Below are 16,017 nucleotides of genomic sequence, written 5' to 3'. Positions count from 1 at the left end.
TCCTTTAGTATTATTAACATTTTTTTATTTGTTTTTTGAATGTCTTGTGTTCTTAGTACTTTCTTACTGCCATATGTTCAAGTTGTTTAAAGTGTTGGATGTTTCTGAATACAAAATTCAATAAATATATGTTTAAAAAAAACAAAGAGGCAGATTTTCTCCATGTTTCAAACACTGAAACACATTTATGAAGCTCCAGAATCTGTTCAGCTAAAGTCAGAGAAGTAACATTGTAACACAAAGGATACTACTGCAGAATCATATTTAGGAAAATTTAAACCTGAATGTAAATTTAAGATATTTTAGTCTGAAAGACGTTATGGGGATGTTATTGTAAAATAGCTGCACACTGACACACTTCTCTAAAAAGGTTGTTATAAATATGGCTAATTCAACATGGCTGACCCCTCATTAAAAAGCCAAAAACAAAACCACTGTATTTTTAATATTTATTTCTTTATGCAGACAAGTCTTATCTGTAGTTGTAATACAAATAGATTAATTCCACCAGGACCAATTCATTTAAGCACACTTGATATGTTAGGGTACATAATCCCATGTTCAAGAAAATTGCAAACACTGGTTCTTAATATATCTTAATATCTAAAATAATGATAGACAATATTGGAAAAAACACATCTGCGTCTATACGTCACAAAAAGCTGCTTCCCCTTGGCAATTCTTCCTTTTCTCAATGATTAAGTTAAAAATGAGGATGATAAAAAAATCAACTTCTACATTAAATTTATCTTGATTTCCTGATCCCAACATTTGCAGTGATCTTACCTGTGTTATTTCAGGATGGTCAGTGATGCTGAGGATGCAGAAAGGGGGGTGAGGGGGAGAAACAGCTTTATACCCAAGAGACAATTCAAAACCAAACAGGATAAAAGAAAGTTAAGACAGAAGAGAACATCTCACAGTAACACAAATTGTCACCATAACTTGTTTTAACAACATAAAGCTGTTAAAACAGAATAAGTAAAATGATGATCAATGTTCAGTCTAAATCTCACTGGAGTTTAACCTGCTGTTGCACATCATGATACTTCCTGTGGATACTGTGTGACATAAAACCGCCATGAACTGTCATTCGTCATGTAAAAGGTAAATGGACTGATTGTTATATTTCTACTCTCCCAGAGCACTCAAAGTGCTTTGTACAACATGTGGCACATTAATCAGATTATTTCTGTGTATTTCTGGCCTCTAGCTTTTGTTTCCTTTTGTATTTTGGTTTGCATGTTTTTCTTTGGCCAAATAAAAATTTCTCTTTTACTTTAAATCGGCAGCCTTGTTGTCCCAAATTTCAATTCCCTTCACACTCCTTTCCATGCTTCTGCAATTTACATTCAGTATAGACAATGCAGAGCATACAAAAGACAGAGTACAGCTAAAGTGGGAGCAGAAAAGGTACAAAGTTTCTGAGAATAACAAAGAAGTGTAACAGAATAGAGCTTCAGGAGCAGCAGCATCACTTGGTCTCAATAATCTGTTTTCTTCTGCTTTGAGTCTCTCTGCTCTTCTTCCCTCTTGCGTTTCTGGACTTGCTGTGATCCCTTCTCATTAGAGGGAGCTGCACTCATCAAGGACTGAGAGGATCCCTCTCCAGAAGATGGATTACAAGCAGTCTTTAGATTCTCATATAATTCCTTCTTTTCTCCTCTCAGTGTTTTCTGTACTTCTTCAATCTCGTCTTCATCTGCCAGCCGATGAAGGAGAGGTCCACAGTAAAGCCTGACAAAGCAGAAAATCTCAGTTAAAGTTGATGAAGTGTGTTAAACATCTGTGGAGCGCATCATTGGTCTGGTGTTTACCGGGCACACTGAGGTTCTGGTAGAGGGGAACACAGCAGCTGGTTCAGGTGGAGGCTCTGCCTCATGCAGCACAGCCATTGGCTGAAAGCATGAGCCACACGGGGCTGCCAGTTACTCACACCTTCATCCTTTAAAGCTTTCCTCTTCCTCTCAAACTCGTCCTCTACAGACAACATAAGACAAAGTTTCAGTGACACAGAACCAGAGACCAGCAGCAGTTTGTCTTCTTGATCAGGCTGATGTGGAAGCATCAGTGCTGCTGCTGTCACAGAAACTCTGACTACAGTCCATCTGCTGACTGCTTTCAGAGAGACTAACCTGCTGACAGCTGACCGTGAATAATAAACCGAATAATCAACTTTATGGAGCTGAAACTGTAGAGCTGTCACAAGTGTTCCTAATTAAGTGACTTGTAACTATGCATTTCGTTGTAAATATCCATCATGTTACCCAGTGAGACTCACCTGGACCATGTTGGTCAAACACAAACCCCAACAGGAGGGCGTGGAGGCAGTGGACAGTTTCAGGTTTTGGGTGGTGTTGTAGCCTCTTGAACCAGAAAACAGTCACACAGACTGGCAGCTTCAGCTGGTCGGGGATGTTTTCTAAGGCTGAAGTCTGAACCTGCAGAGCTTCTTCAAACACTCTGCGACGCAAACCCTCAGGAGCCTGCACAGAGAGGTACCACACAGACAAGATGCTCACGTGTACCACGGAAACACATCTATGACCTGTCAGAGTAATTAAACACATATTTATTGATTAACCTCAGTACCTTATGCAGACGCTCTAGTTGCAGTTGTTTCTGTTCATCACTGCTGAGGAGTATTGATGGGACACGCTTGTCTTTGATCTCTTCTCTATCCCTGTCATATTCAGTGCACATCTTATCTCCAATTAACAGTCCATAGAAGTACTGTCTGATACGGTAAGCAGCTGTGTAACTACTGTGCTGTGAAAAGTCCTCCACAACTGGAGTCAGCATCATAGTCTTCTGATCCACAACACTTGTGACGAAAGTGGTGAGTTCTCCAGACATCATATTTTCATGCATCCACGAAGGCAGATTAGAACTTGTTTCTTCTGGTTCAACATATTTTTGAATGGCAAGTTTGAATGTTTTGTTCTCTTTTTCACCAACATGACTTAAAGCTTGACTCAGAGCACGTTCTCTCTTCTGTGAGTCGTTCAAACCATCCAGATTCACTTTACTTAAAAACCTGAGCATACCATCCAGTCTTTTAATGCTGTACTCACAAGATGAAGATGATTGTCTTGCAAACCTACCTCTATCTTCTAATCTTGAATAATCATTTCCTGCTATTGAAGCAAAGACTGGCATGAGAGCAGGGTCCAATTTAAAATGCTCACAAAACTTTGAACGTGTGTAGAGCTTAGCAGGAATCTTGCCATCCTTCTTTCTTTTCCATTCAAAGTTGTCGAGATGAAGGAAACCTTTGTGCACATCATAGATAAGGAAATCTGTGTCAGTGGCCAGCACAGCACATTGTTTCTGATTTGCAGCAGAAAAAACCTCAGGGTCTGCCTCTCCTAAACACTGTTTAAACTCTATGTCTTTCTCCTTCAAGATTTCTATGAAGACATCTTTGACCAGAGGTGGTAAGACGTTACATCCTTTTGGCACAGCGTCAGGCTCACTCTCTGCTATTGTCTTTGCTTTTTCTAGTCTATTTCCAAGGCGAGACACAACTGTTTTGTGCTTGTCAGGCCCCGAGCCTCCATCCAAGATGACGTACGGAGTGACTTCACAGTCCTGCAGAGTCTTAAAAAAGTTACAGACCTCATCTTTGAATCCAGGATAATCTCCTCCACAGCGCTGGTCCAGCTTTGGATCAGAGTTATAATACAAACAATAGTACAGAGCTGCACCATCAATGATGAGACCTGTTTTTTCTACTTTAACCTCTTCACAGAGACACAAATCATCTAGCATTTTCTTTAACTTTGAAACCCCCATGATTCCTTACGGTGTGGTGAAGGTGAGCGGTGGTTATTGTGCTAATGCCTTTGTGTCTGGTGATTAGTCGATGCTAGCAGTGATGTCAGCAGAGGGTGAGGGTGCACCACCAGATGTTCTAATACTATTCAAAGCAGTGGAAAAATGTTGAATCGACCTCCTGACTGATCAACTGGAAACTTTGCAGAAATTTCTACAAAAAAAAGAAAAGATTACTGCCGTTTACAATAGTTCAGTCTGACTAACAAGAAAATGTAACAAAGCATTCAGAGGACAAAGCAAAATGTATTATTAACAGGTGATATACATGGTCTTACAAAAAGTGCCAACAGACGCCATGAAAAACAAAGTAATTCTGAATTCAGGATGATTTGTTAGTTTCCATATAAGATGGGAAATGGAGATGAGCGGGTTATGATGATGTGAGGGGACGATGGAGGTGAAACATTTGTGTGCCCAGACAATATTTCTATTTCTTTGTTTGGTTCAGACGGCACTTTATTAAGACCTGTTATCTGAAAAATTTTCTGCAGGGATTTCTTCATCCTCTTATTGTCTTCACCATCATCACTTCTAACAGAATTGCAACCAAGGAACTTGGCTATGCTTGCTATGCTTCACAGGATCTGAACTTTCAGGGAAATTCTTAGAAAAAAAATCAGTTTTCAGGGCAGCAAAAATTATTACAGCAAAGATCTGTGAATACAGAGCCTGAACATGTTTCTCTTTGTGTACCAGCTCTGAGGTTTCTAACTCTCCTCAGGGCTCGCAAAATTTCAAAATCCCTGGTAGCCCTTCGGGCAGGGACTCTTCAGTTTTTTGTAGCCCAAAATAAATTTAAGTAGCCCGAATAAAAAAGAGCAATTTTTTGATTGATGTTTTGTTTCCTGTTTTGTTTCCTTTACAATATTATACATTAAAGTATAATATTGTAAAGGAAACAAAACATTAATCAAAAAATTGTTGAAAAACAAATTACAACATTGTATAAAAATTACAATCATCAATTCAAATACTTGGTTCTAATTGAACAGAAATTTCTATGAACTTGTAAGAACTGTGTAGGACATGAATCAGTCTGTGTCAGATCCTGAATTTGAAATTTCCACTGAAATCACAGGTAAGAGACAAGTGGAACCAAGATCTAGGCCATTTGCTTTTTGAAGTTTGCAAAGACTGCTAAATTGTGCCAGTGGTAGTTCACTCTTTGCAACATAGTACGCTGTTTTAGACTGATTTTCAGGTTTATTTTTAGTATGTTATTTGCAACTGGTGTTTGTTCTGGGAAAGACATTGCAGACTGAGCAATAATGCATTTCTTGCATTTCTCATGGGTTCTAATGGGGGCCTTTCTTAAAATGACTGGTCCCAGTAACAAAGATGCTTGTCGACTCAGAAATCGAGGGAAAACCAACAACACACCCGGCAGAACATCATGTTATTTACACGGGTGCACATAAGTGGTCTGCATGTGCGCAGCGCATTCGCTGTCAAAATAAAAGATGCGCACCAGATAAGAAGTTGCAACACGCGTTTGCGTCCATATAAAAAGCACTGTTTTTGTCCGCTAGAGTGGGATTTTCACGGCACATTCTGCACCACATCTCTGTGCGTTCATCATTTGTTTGAAGCCAGCTCACCTCCTGCAACTACTTTTTCGAGAATACGTGCTTCTTTTGTGGTTCGGACTCCTTCTGACATTTGTTTGGAGGTGGAGGAAAACCAAAGTAATTGCTTAAAGGAGCTTGCTTCTTCGACATCTTTAAGAGTGCTAAACAAATGTCTGTCCTCCTCCAGAAAATCTTATGTACGCAAACGCGTGTTGCAACTATTTTGACAGCAAATGCGCACCTGCGGACCACTTATGTGCACCACTGGTTATTATATAGCTTGTCATATTGCAGCCACAGAAATTCTTTTGTCCATGAAACCATAAAGCTGCACTTTCTTTTTGCCTTATAGTCTGATTTGTCATAACTTCTCCGTTTTGTGGTAAGCTTTTCTTTGGCTGTCACTTCTTCACCCTGACCTGTCTTATTTGGCTCAGCAGAACTAAAATATATATCCTGCTGCTTTTACACACGCACTCACATAACGCTCAGCGATTCTCTGCGCGATCAACCTCTCACATGTTTAAGCTGCGGGAGATTTCACTTGTCATGTTTGCATAGTAAGCTAACGATTAATAAGACGATGTCAGAGGAATTGGTGTGCAAATTATCATCACTCACCAATCAGTACTGTCCCTATCTATACACAGTTCGCGCGATTGCAAAGTGAAAGCAAAAAACAAGCGCGAATTCAATATGTCACATATTGACAGTGGCTCACCGATGCCAATGACATAATTACCCAGCTACATTTCCGAAAGAATGCAAAAGCATTGACATATATTTTTCCTTCCTACATTAGCCCGACAGGCAGGGCAGAGATGGTAGCCCGACTGGAAAAATCGCTAGCCCCGGGACGTCGGGCTAGCGATTTTGCAAGCCCTGCTCCTGCTGTGATGACGCAGATCAAACTCAGATCCCGTACAGATGAATACATCTGTTATGAAACTATTTTCAGTCTCTGAAAACTCTTCAGGAAAAACGTTTTTAAAAAAACTAAAATACTCAAAAAAAAAAACACTTGTTGATGCTTATGTAACAAGTGTCACCTGGCAGTTTGTTGCTCGCTGCCAGGTGATTGGCTGAAGAGCTGTGAAAAGGTAGTGGGTGTGTGGGGTGAAGTCAGCGCTCTTCTGTGGAAAAAACCAGAGGCAATTAATTCACTCAGGTGCGAGTGGGTATACTGTCGGTAAGAGACTTTTGCCATTTTTTGTTTGGATCTTTTGCTATTGCATGTGCCTATTTTTTAATGTGTCATTGGACTTTTTTAGTGTGACCACGAATTTTAATAGAAGAATTGATCAAGCCCTAGATCGACTGCGCGCAGGGAAACTGATCAATATTGTAGGTATATTGAGTGTTTGTTTTAGTTTCATGATTTTGAATGGTTTTATAAAATTGCTATTTTATTGGGTAATATTTTAATTGATAATGTTGTTTGTTTTTCAGCTGTGCTGTCTCTGCTGTCCTTTTTTTTGTTCTTTTGATTGATTTGTAATTTTGTTTTGGTTAGTCCGTCCAGCCGTAGAGGCGGTTATTGATTGAGAGTAAGTTTTGTAAGGGCGGACTAACCTCTCTTTTGTTTTTTTTATTTTTAATTGTTTGTGCCACTTCCCTTTATCTCTCAGATCACAGGCCATACATAGCACTGATTCCCAGCTGCGCTGAGACCCGAATTGTTTGCAGTGTGTGCCACGATTGCAGTGTCACTAAGCGGGGTGTGACGGGTTGTAGTGTTATTTCGCACAGTTTGTGTGGTAAGTCTCATGCGCAGCTGGGATATCGGCAGGATGTGTTGTAAGTCCTGTCTGGAAACGACTGGGAATTTGTATGTTTAACTTATGTAATAAATAAATGATCAATTATTTCTTTGCCCCGTTTACTCATCCCTTGTCCTCGGTTACATTTTGGCGTTGTCGACAGGTTTCAAGGGAGTGGCCATTTTGTTTTGTTATTTTGTAAGGACAGCAGGGACAGGTTTGTAAGATTGGAGAGAAGGAGCAGCCAGGTCTCGATCGCCATCATGGAGGGAAGCGAGCAACAAACAATGGCCCAACGTATACAGGAGTTGGAGAATGAACTTAGAGACTTGAAAACAGCATCTGTGGGTACAGAGAGGCCCTCTACATCAACAGGAGCTACAGGAAGTGAATCAGAGACTGTGAGACCCAATCCTGTGGTATACGTACAACAGGATAGAAAGTTGCCAACATTTTCAGGGAAGTTGGACAATATGGGCTCACTGACTCTAGATGAGTGGATTGAGCAAATGAGAGACTTTGTGCGCACGAGAGGCAGAACAGAAAAAGAGCAAGCTCAAATCATTTTTAACCATTTAGAGGGTACTGCACGCACTGAGATAAAGTTTTTGCCAAAGGAACAGAAAGAAAATGTTGAGAAAATTTTTGATACACTGAAAGAAATGTACAGTTGCTTAGATTCCCACATTTCTTTGCAACGCAGATTTTTCAATCGTAAACAATTAGAAGGCGAGTCCTTAATTGACTTTTCTCATTCCTTGATGGCCTTAATGGACCAGATTATTAAAACGGATGAGGAAGCCGCAAGAAAAGCTTCAAAAGATCTGCGTGATCAATTTTGTGATGGTGTTAGAGATCTGACATTGAGGATCAGGCTGAGAGATTTGATTAATGCCAACCCACAGTGGACGATTCGTGAGGCGAGAGCCGAAGCGACCAGGTGGATGGCACAGTATGAGAATCAGCCTTTTAGGTCTAGATATAATCAGTCTGTTTCAGTCTCTGCAGATATGCAAGCTTCTTGTGAAAGTGTCGATTCTAGAACATCAGAATATGCTGAGTTGGTGTCCCTTTTTAAAGCCCAACAGACACAATTAGAGTTGGTCATTAAGGCATTAAACCCACAGGAGGTGGCTGCTTCTAGCAATCACACTTCTCGACGTAGAAGGACGGTGAATGGTAAACCCATTTGTTTTAGGTGTGAGCAAATTGGACATATTGCCCGATTTTGCCCGACATTACCCAATTCTGATGGAAATCAGCATGAAAGAGCAGCTAGGGCTGATGGCCAAACTACTGGGGCGGCAGAAAACTAGTACCCACCAGTGCACAGAGCCACACACTGGTGGGAGGGTTGCAAGGCTCCAGTAATGTAGAACTCGGTCATCTAGTTGGTGAATGCTTGGAAGGGGAGGTTGATTTGGGTGGGGTTATTATTTCATGTTTGCTGGACACAGGGTCCATGGTCACAACAATCACAGAAAGCTCTTTTAAAAATAACTTTTCTCATCTCAGTGATAAAAAGCTTAAAGACTGTGGTTGGTTGGGACTTAAAGCAGCTAATGGCCTACAAATTCCTTATTCTGGGTATATTGAGTTGGATGTTACAATCCTGGGAATTCACCTACCTCGTCGAGGGGTGTTGATTGTGGGAGATCCAACAGATAGCCACATGGCACAGAAAAAGATATCTGTACCTGGTGTGTTAGGAATGAATGTATTGAACCCCCTTTACTCTGAATTGTGTAAACAATATGGTTCTGACCTCTGGGAAGCTCCAGTTTTGAAGACTGCGCCACGTGGTTGGAGAAGAGCGTTGAGATACTGCCAAATGATGGAGGCCATGGCAAATTCTCCTGAACCCCATCGTGTTAGAGTACAGGGTAAGAAGTCTTTCTGTGTTCCAGCTGGAACGCAAAGTTATGTTCCTGTTACCTGTCCAAAGATGCCTGTGAATACACCTATTGACCTCTTGATTGAACCCCTCGGGCCTGATGATGGTTTTCTCCCGGAAGGCCTATTGGTGTCTCCTTCATTGGTAAAGGGAGAAGGAGGGGAGGCTTTTGTTCCAGTTACTAATGTTGGTAAAACTGATGTCTATTTGACACCTCGTCGGGTGATTGCTACAGTTCAACTGGCCAGTGTGCTAGCAGAGGGTAACTCTGAAATACAGGTCTCTGTAAATTCACAGTGTTGTACAGCTTATATTTCCAGTCATACAATGGCAGACAATGCAGCGGAATTGGATTTGCCTGAATTTGAAAGTCTTGAGGAGAGCGAGAAACGGCAAGCAAAAGTTTTATTGCAGAAGTATAGCGGCGTGTTTGCCAAGAATGAGTTGGATGTTGGTTGTAGTAAATTGATCACTCATGAAATTCCTTTGATAGATGAAACACCAGTGCGACAACCATACAGGCGAATCCCTCCGTCTCAGTATGAACTGGCAAGGGATCATATCAAACAGCTGCTGCAAGCTCGCATCATCAGAGAAAGTAGTAGTCCGTACTCATCCCCAATAGTTCTTGTTCAAAAGAAGGATGGAAGTCTACGCATGTGTGTCGATTATAGACAGTTAAACGCCAAGACCAGAAAGGATGCATTTCCTCTGCCAAGGATTGAAGAATCCTTGGATGCTTTGACTGGTGCTCAGTGGTTTTCCACTTTGGACCTGGCTAGTGGTTATAATCAGGTGGAAATGGCTGAGAAGGATAAGATTAAAACTGCATTTTGTACCCCATTTGGTTTGTTTGAGTTCAACCGCATGCCGTTTGGTTTGTGTAATGCACCCAGTACATTTCAGCGCCTGATGGAGCGTTTGTTTGGAGATTGCAGACATCAGTCGGTGCTTTTGTATTTGGATGATGTGATTGTTTTTTCATCCTCCGTGCAACAGCATTTGGAGCGGTTGGAAGAAATCTTCTCTCGTCTGGATAAAGAGGGGCTTAAAGTGAAACTCTCCAAGTGCCAGTTTTTCCAGAGGCAAGTGAAATATTTGGGGCATGTGGTGTCTGCCGAAGGAGTTTCTACTGATCCAGATAAAATAGCTGCAGTGCGGGATTGGAAAACGCCCAGCAATCTAGCAGAACTGCGTTCCTTTTTAGGATTTGCTAGTTATTATAGGAGATTCATAGCTGGTTTTTCACGCATGGCTGCTCCCTTGCATAGATTGGTCTCTGCACTCCTCCCTCCAGGTAGAAAAGGTAGGACCCCCCCAAAACCGTTATTGGATTTTTGGGATTTGGAGTGTGAACAAAGTTTTCATCAGCTCAAGGCTGCTCTGGTTTCTGCACCAGTGCTTGCTTTTGCTGATTTTCAGAAGCCATTTACATTGGAAGTAGATGCAAGCTATGGGGGTCTAGGGGCAGTGCTTTCCCAGGAGTATGAGGGTAAATTGCGGCCAATAGCTTTTGCCAGTCGGAGCTTAAAGCCTACAGAGAGGAATATGAGAAATTATAGTTCCATGAAGCTTGAGCTTGTAGCTCTCAAGTGGGCCGTCACTGAAAAGTTTAGGGAGTATCTTTTGGGTCATCGTTGCACTGTATTTACAGATAATAACCCACTAAGCCATCTGTCCACGGCAAAGCTAGGTGCCACAGAACAGAGGTGGGCATCAGAGCTGGCCGCTTTTGATTTGACCATAAAATATCGGCCTGGGGCTCAGAATGCTAATGCAGACGCATTGTCCCGCCTACATGGAACTGTAATGGAATTGGATGGTCCATTATCTAATGATATTGGAGTGCAGTGTGAGATGATTCCCAGTGTTCAGGCAGAGATAAGCGTTTTACCTGGTTGTTCTTTCTCTGATCTCTGTACGTTACAGAAACAAGACCCTGTGATTGGTCCCTTCTTAAAGTATTGGGAGGTGGCCAGGTTGCCAGATTCAAAGGAAAGAGATGGTCTTGGTAAGGGTTCGAGGGAATTGGTCCGTCAATGGGGGCGGATGAAACAAAGGGAGTCTGTGTTGTATCGCTGCACTCATACTCCTGATGGAGTGAGGGAGGTTGACCAGCTGGTGCTGCCACAGTGTTTACAGGGCCGCGTCCTTCGTTTACTCCACGATGAGCATGGCCATCAAGGGGTTGAGCGTACACTGCAGTTGGTGCGCTCGCGATATTATTGGCCGCACATGTATGCAGATATTGAGAGATGGTGCAGAGATTGTGAAAGGTGTGTTCTTTCTAAGGCTGTTGTGCCAAAGATTAAAACCTTTATGGGTAGTATTTCTGCATCTCGGCCTCATGAAATTTTGGCAATTGATTTTACAGTACTTGAACCCTCAACTGATGGTAAAGAGAATATTTTGGTAATGACTGACATCTTTTCTAAATATACTCAGACTGTCCCTACAAAAGATCAGCGAGCCAGTACAGTGGCAGAGGCTTTAGTGAAGCATTGGTTTCATTTATTTGGGCCTCCAAGCCGTATACATTCTGATCAGGGGCGAAATTTTGAAAGCGCTTTGGTGCAACAGCTGTGTAAAATTTATAAGATAGAGAAGAGTCGGACGACACCCTATCATCCACAAGGTAATGGTCAATGTGAACGATTTAATCGTACACTTCATGACTTGCTGCGTGCCCTGCCTCCTGAACAAAAGCGCCGGTGGCCGCGGCATCTCTCCCAAGTCACATATGCGTATAACACCACAGTACATCAGTCAACTGGTATGACTCCATATTATTTGATGTTCGGGCGAGAGCCACGGTTGCCAGTGGATTTTTGGTTGGGTGCTGGCAGTGAAGTTGATGAGGACGTCACTCTTGAAGAGTGGGTACAGGAACACCAAAAGTCCTTGGCTGCTGCATATGATGTTGTGCAGCAACGGTTAGAAAGGAGAAGGGTTCAGAGAGATTTGAATTCCTCTAAATGTGCTAGTCCTGATTTGGAGCAGGGCGATTTGGTGTATATGAGAAACCACTCTGTAAGAGGTCGCAATAAGATTCAAGATTTTTGGGATCCCACGCCCTTTCAAGTAGTGCGACCTCCTCCTGGTCATGGCGTAGTATATTCAGTCGCTCCTGCTGGGCACACTGGTCCACTTCGACAAGTACATCGAACTGAGTTGAGAAACATTCCAATCAGGGAATTGGATGGAGACCAAGATAGTGGCCTACAAATGTCAAAACAGGATGATCTAACCGGAATGTTGGCCACAAATAACAGTATGGTTGATGAAGTGGAACAGATGTTTACAGAACAGGGAGATGGAGGCAATTCTGCAGTGTTGGAGGAAGGGACGTTGAGTCCCACACATGTGGGGGTGCCCCATTTGGATTGTTCTGGGGACCTAGAACCTGGGGAGGAAGATGTTGCCAGCTTGACGCAAGGGTCTCGTAGGTCAATGAGGAAGACTGCTGGACAGCACTCAAACCCATTTAAATTGCCACAATCCATTATAAAATGAGCAAAATTTTAAGTGTGCTCTCTTTTCAGCTCATCGTCGGGTCGCCGATGCCCTTTGAAGGGGAGGGTTGTAACAAGTGTCACCTGGCAGTTTGTTGCTCGCTGCCAGGTGATTGGCTGAAGAGCTGTGAAAAGGTAGTGGGTGTGTGGGGTGAAGTCAGCGCTCTTCTGTGGAAAAAACCAGAGGCAATTAATTCACTCAGGTGCGAGTGGGTATACTGTCGGTAAGAGACTTTTGCCATTTTTTGTTTGGATCTTTTGCTATTGCATGTGCCTATTTTTTAATGTGTCATTGGACTTTTTTAGTGTGACCACGAATTTTAATAGAAGAATTGATCAAGCCCTAGATCGACTGCGCGCAGGGAAACTGATCAATATTGTAGGTATATTGAGTGTTTGTTTTAGTTTCATGATTTTGAATGGTTTTATAAAATTGCTATTTTATTGGGTAATATTTTAATTGATAATGTTGTTTGTTTTTCAGCTGTGCTGTCTCTGCTGTCCTTTTTTTTGTTCTTTTGATTGATTTGTAATTTTGTTTTGGTTAGTCCGTCCAGCCGTAGAGGCGGTTATTGATTGAGAGTAAGTTTTGTAAGGGCGGACTAACCTCTCTTTTGTTTTTTTTATTTTTAATTGTTTGTGCCACTTCCCTTTATCTCTCAGATCACAGGCCATACATAGCACTGATTCCCAGCTGCGCTGAGACCCGAATTGTTTGCAGTGTGTGCCACGATTGCAGTGTCACTAAGCGGGTGTGACGGGTTGTAGTGTTATTTCGCACAGTTTGTGTGGTAAGTCTCATGCGCAGCTGGGATATCGGCAGGATGTGTTGTAAGTCCTGTCTGGAAACGACTGGGAATTTGTATGTTTAACTTATGTAATAAATAAATGATCAATTATTTCTTTGCCCCGTTTACTCATCCCTTGTCCTCGGTTACACTTAGTTTCACTTTCACTTCGCCACGAACTCCAAACAGAGTTTATCTGAACATTATCTGAGTCCTCCTTCCTTCTTTGGCTCTCTGTCTCTCCAGCCTCTCTCTCCTACCTGCACAATCACTATGACATAACGAGCGGATTCTCACCTTTTTAGTCTGCAGAAGCTGAGAGTCCGAGCAGCTCCGACGAGTCACTCTTCAAAATGTCTGAGCAGTAGTGATGTTCGATTCGTGAACGAATCGTTCAATACTCGAGAATCACTTTACTGACTTGTGAATCATGATTCACAAGCCCAACTGACTCACTGACTCATCCCTGTTGCTGTTAGCAAACTAATTCCATTAGTAGAAATATATCTAGCTTATAATTAAAATTGTGGGGGGAAAAACAACAGCCAGTTTCGTAACAAAAGCATTTCTGCTCTGAACTGAAAGAAAACCCCCTGAGTAGAAGCTCACATCAAGAAAATAGCTCCTCGGTTCACAGTAGCATTGCGCTGCTAACATGCTAACAGCACATTTGAGCTACTCACCCCCTCCCTTCCTGTGCTGAATCGTAAGCATAAGCGAATCACTCAGGACTCACTAACCCGAGAAGGGGGCCGAGCAAGATGGCGGCGTGATGAGGAGTGTCTTTTCGAGCTCTCAGCACTAGAAAGATATAAAGCATTTTTACAACGCTTATTTGACGTCTTTGTAACTTTCAAGACTTTTTTGAAGATCAACACACTAAACCTGCTAAACCTGAAACCAAATTCTGCAACAACAACATGTCGAAATCTGCTCAGAAAAGGCTGAGTAACTCGGGCAAACCACATGCAACTAGCATGCTAGCTAGCGACCATAGCTACATAAGAGAAATGGAGTGTCAGCAGATGGTTGAAGAAGAATTTCCACCCCTACCAGTTACGCCTTCCAAGCCTCCAGTGGCTAAAAAACCAACACTGTCTACCAGTCACTCTGATGACGATTCCCTGAAAGCTGATGCGGTCAACACTTTGATTAATCTGATCAACACCAGAAGTGACGCAATTGAAGAAATGGTAGGAACAGTTCGTACGGACTTAAAGGACATAAGTGATAAGATTATGGTCATTGAGAAAAGGGTTGAGAAAAACGAAACGCTTACACAGAAATGTGACGAACACATCTCTGAAGTTGAACGCTACAACCGCCGTTGGAATCTGAGACTGTATGGGGTACCGGAGTTGGAGAAGGAAGATGTGCGCGCAAAGGCGATTGGGATATGCCAAACGGTTCTACCTGCGGAGAAGGAAAAGTTTTCAGAGGTCTTAGACATCGCTCATCGAGTGGGGAAACCAAAACAAAATGACCCGAGACCCAGAGGGATCATCATCCGGTTCATCTCAAGGAGAATTCGTGATGCGGTGTGGAAAGCTGCCAAGAATAATACTTTCCTTCAAAATAATCATCTGAGGTTTACTGAAGACCTGACGAGAGAGGACAAAGAAAACAGACTGAAGCTGTGGCCCATTATAAAGAAAGCACGTGAAGAAGGGAAATCTGCTTACTTTATTGGAGGTCGAGGCTTTGTAAATGGTGCTGAAGTTCACACATAAACTCTTCAATATTCCCTGACCCTTAGTTCTTCTCAGGTTTGTTTACAAGGTGTTCTTTATATTGATGTGCCTGATATTTGTAGATATTAATAGTTGGCTGTCTAAATTGCTCTTTGGTGTTAGCAAAAAGCCAAATTACTGTTAAATAGGTAAAACCTTTTTTGTTATGCTTTTATTAGGCGTCTAAAGTTTTTTTTTATATATATATATATTTACTCTATACTGTGAACATTCTCATATTCTAGTGCTGATCTCAGTGTTAGGTTAAAAAGTTTATCTTCGATTTACTTTTTAATACATATCTTTTCTTTGTCAACTTGTGTTCTTTGTTTTTTGTTTCTATTAATGCTAGGGGTCTTCGTAACAACTTAAAACGTAAAGCCACTTTTCTTTATGCAAAGCAACTTAAATCTGACTTTGTGTTTTTGCAAGAATCTCACTCTACTATCGACAATGTTAGTTTTTGGCGATCTCAATGGGGAAATTCTATTTGGTTATCTCATGGAACTGAACGATCAGCTGGGGTATCAATCCTAAAAAACAGATATAATGGGGATGTTTTACATACAGAATGTGATTCTGCAGGTCATTACATATGTCAAGTCATAAGATATAATGATTTAGTCTTAATTGTTACTAACATATATGGGTTTAACACGAAGCTAGAAAATGATCATTTATTTTTGACGATTGAAAAAAAAATATCTAGCTGGTTAAATAAATTTCCAAATGCAAAATTATTACTAGGTGGAGACTTTAACTGTATTATGGATGCTGAATTAGATAAATTTCCTCCAGGACATTCGAAAAGAATTAATACCACATTGAAGGCTGTTATGGTACGCCTGAAACTTACAGACATTTGGAGATTCAAATTTCCTCAGTCCAAAATGTTTACTTGGTGCAACAATTCTAACTCGAGACATTC

General features: G+C 41.6%; 1 protein-coding gene and 2 long non-coding RNA genes across 5 annotated transcripts; 2 read left to right on the top strand and 1 right to left on the bottom strand.

Moving 5' to 3' along the window:
- Positions 1-435: 435 nt before the first annotated feature.
- On the bottom strand, positions 436-13,726 carry LOC106675360 (single-strand DNA endonuclease ASTE1). Of its 3 annotated transcripts, none has more exons than XM_076886241.1 (5): positions 13,657-13,726; positions 2,593-3,988; positions 2,282-2,486; positions 1,818-1,980; positions 436-1,737 (listed from the first exon to the last, which is right to left on the bottom strand). In XM_076886241.1, the coding sequence occupies exons 2-5, from the start codon at positions 3,793-3,795 to the stop codon at positions 1,485-1,487; spliced, it is 1,824 nt and encodes a 607-aa protein (XP_076742356.1). In that variant the 5' UTR covers positions 3,796-3,988; positions 13,657-13,726; the 3' UTR covers positions 436-1,484. The 3 variants fall into 3 exon arrangements, with proteins under 3 accessions (XP_076742356.1, XP_024656008.2, XP_076742355.1); XM_024800240.2 differs by lacking the exon at positions 13,657-13,726 and adding an exon at positions 8,931-12,343; XM_076886240.1 differs by lacking the exon at positions 13,657-13,726 and having other exon boundaries at positions 2,593-6,456.
- Positions 6,485-7,142, top strand: LOC112436178 (uncharacterized). Its single transcript, XR_003024958.2, has 3 exons — positions 6,485-6,594; positions 6,677-6,749; positions 7,034-7,142. It is a non-coding gene; the product is annotated as an uncharacterized LOC112436178 (long non-coding RNA).
- LOC143419465 (uncharacterized) lies at positions 12,686-13,318 on the top strand. Its single transcript, XR_013099447.1, has 3 exons — positions 12,686-12,795; positions 12,878-12,950; positions 13,235-13,318. It is a non-coding gene; the product is annotated as an uncharacterized LOC143419465 (long non-coding RNA).
- Positions 13,727-16,017: the final 2,291 nt, after the last annotated feature.

This window comes from Maylandia zebra, linkage group LG7 (assembly GCF_041146795.1).
Source record: "Maylandia zebra isolate NMK-2024a linkage group LG7, Mzebra_GT3a, whole genome shotgun sequence".
Classification (NCBI taxonomy): Eukaryota; Metazoa; Chordata; class Actinopteri; order Cichliformes; family Cichlidae; genus Maylandia; species Maylandia zebra.
This window is presented reverse-complemented; position numbering and strand designations above follow the sequence as displayed.

What these genes read in the sequence shown, in the direction of transcription:
- LOC106675360 (XM_076886241.1), bottom strand. Translation starts at nt 3,795, where the DNA reads ATGGGGGTTTCAAAGTTAAAGAAAATGCTAGATGATTTGTGTCTCTGT. An exon ending in AACTAGAGCGTCTGCATAAG is followed by an intron (nt 2,487 to 2,592) that starts GTACTGAGGTTA and finishes CTCTCTGTGCAG; the next exon opens with GCTCCTGAGGGTTTGCGTCG. An exon ending in CCAGAACCTCAGTGTGCCCG is followed by an intron (nt 1,738 to 1,817) that starts GTAAACACCAGA and finishes CTGCTTTGTCAG; the next exon opens with GCTTTACTGTGGACCTCTCC.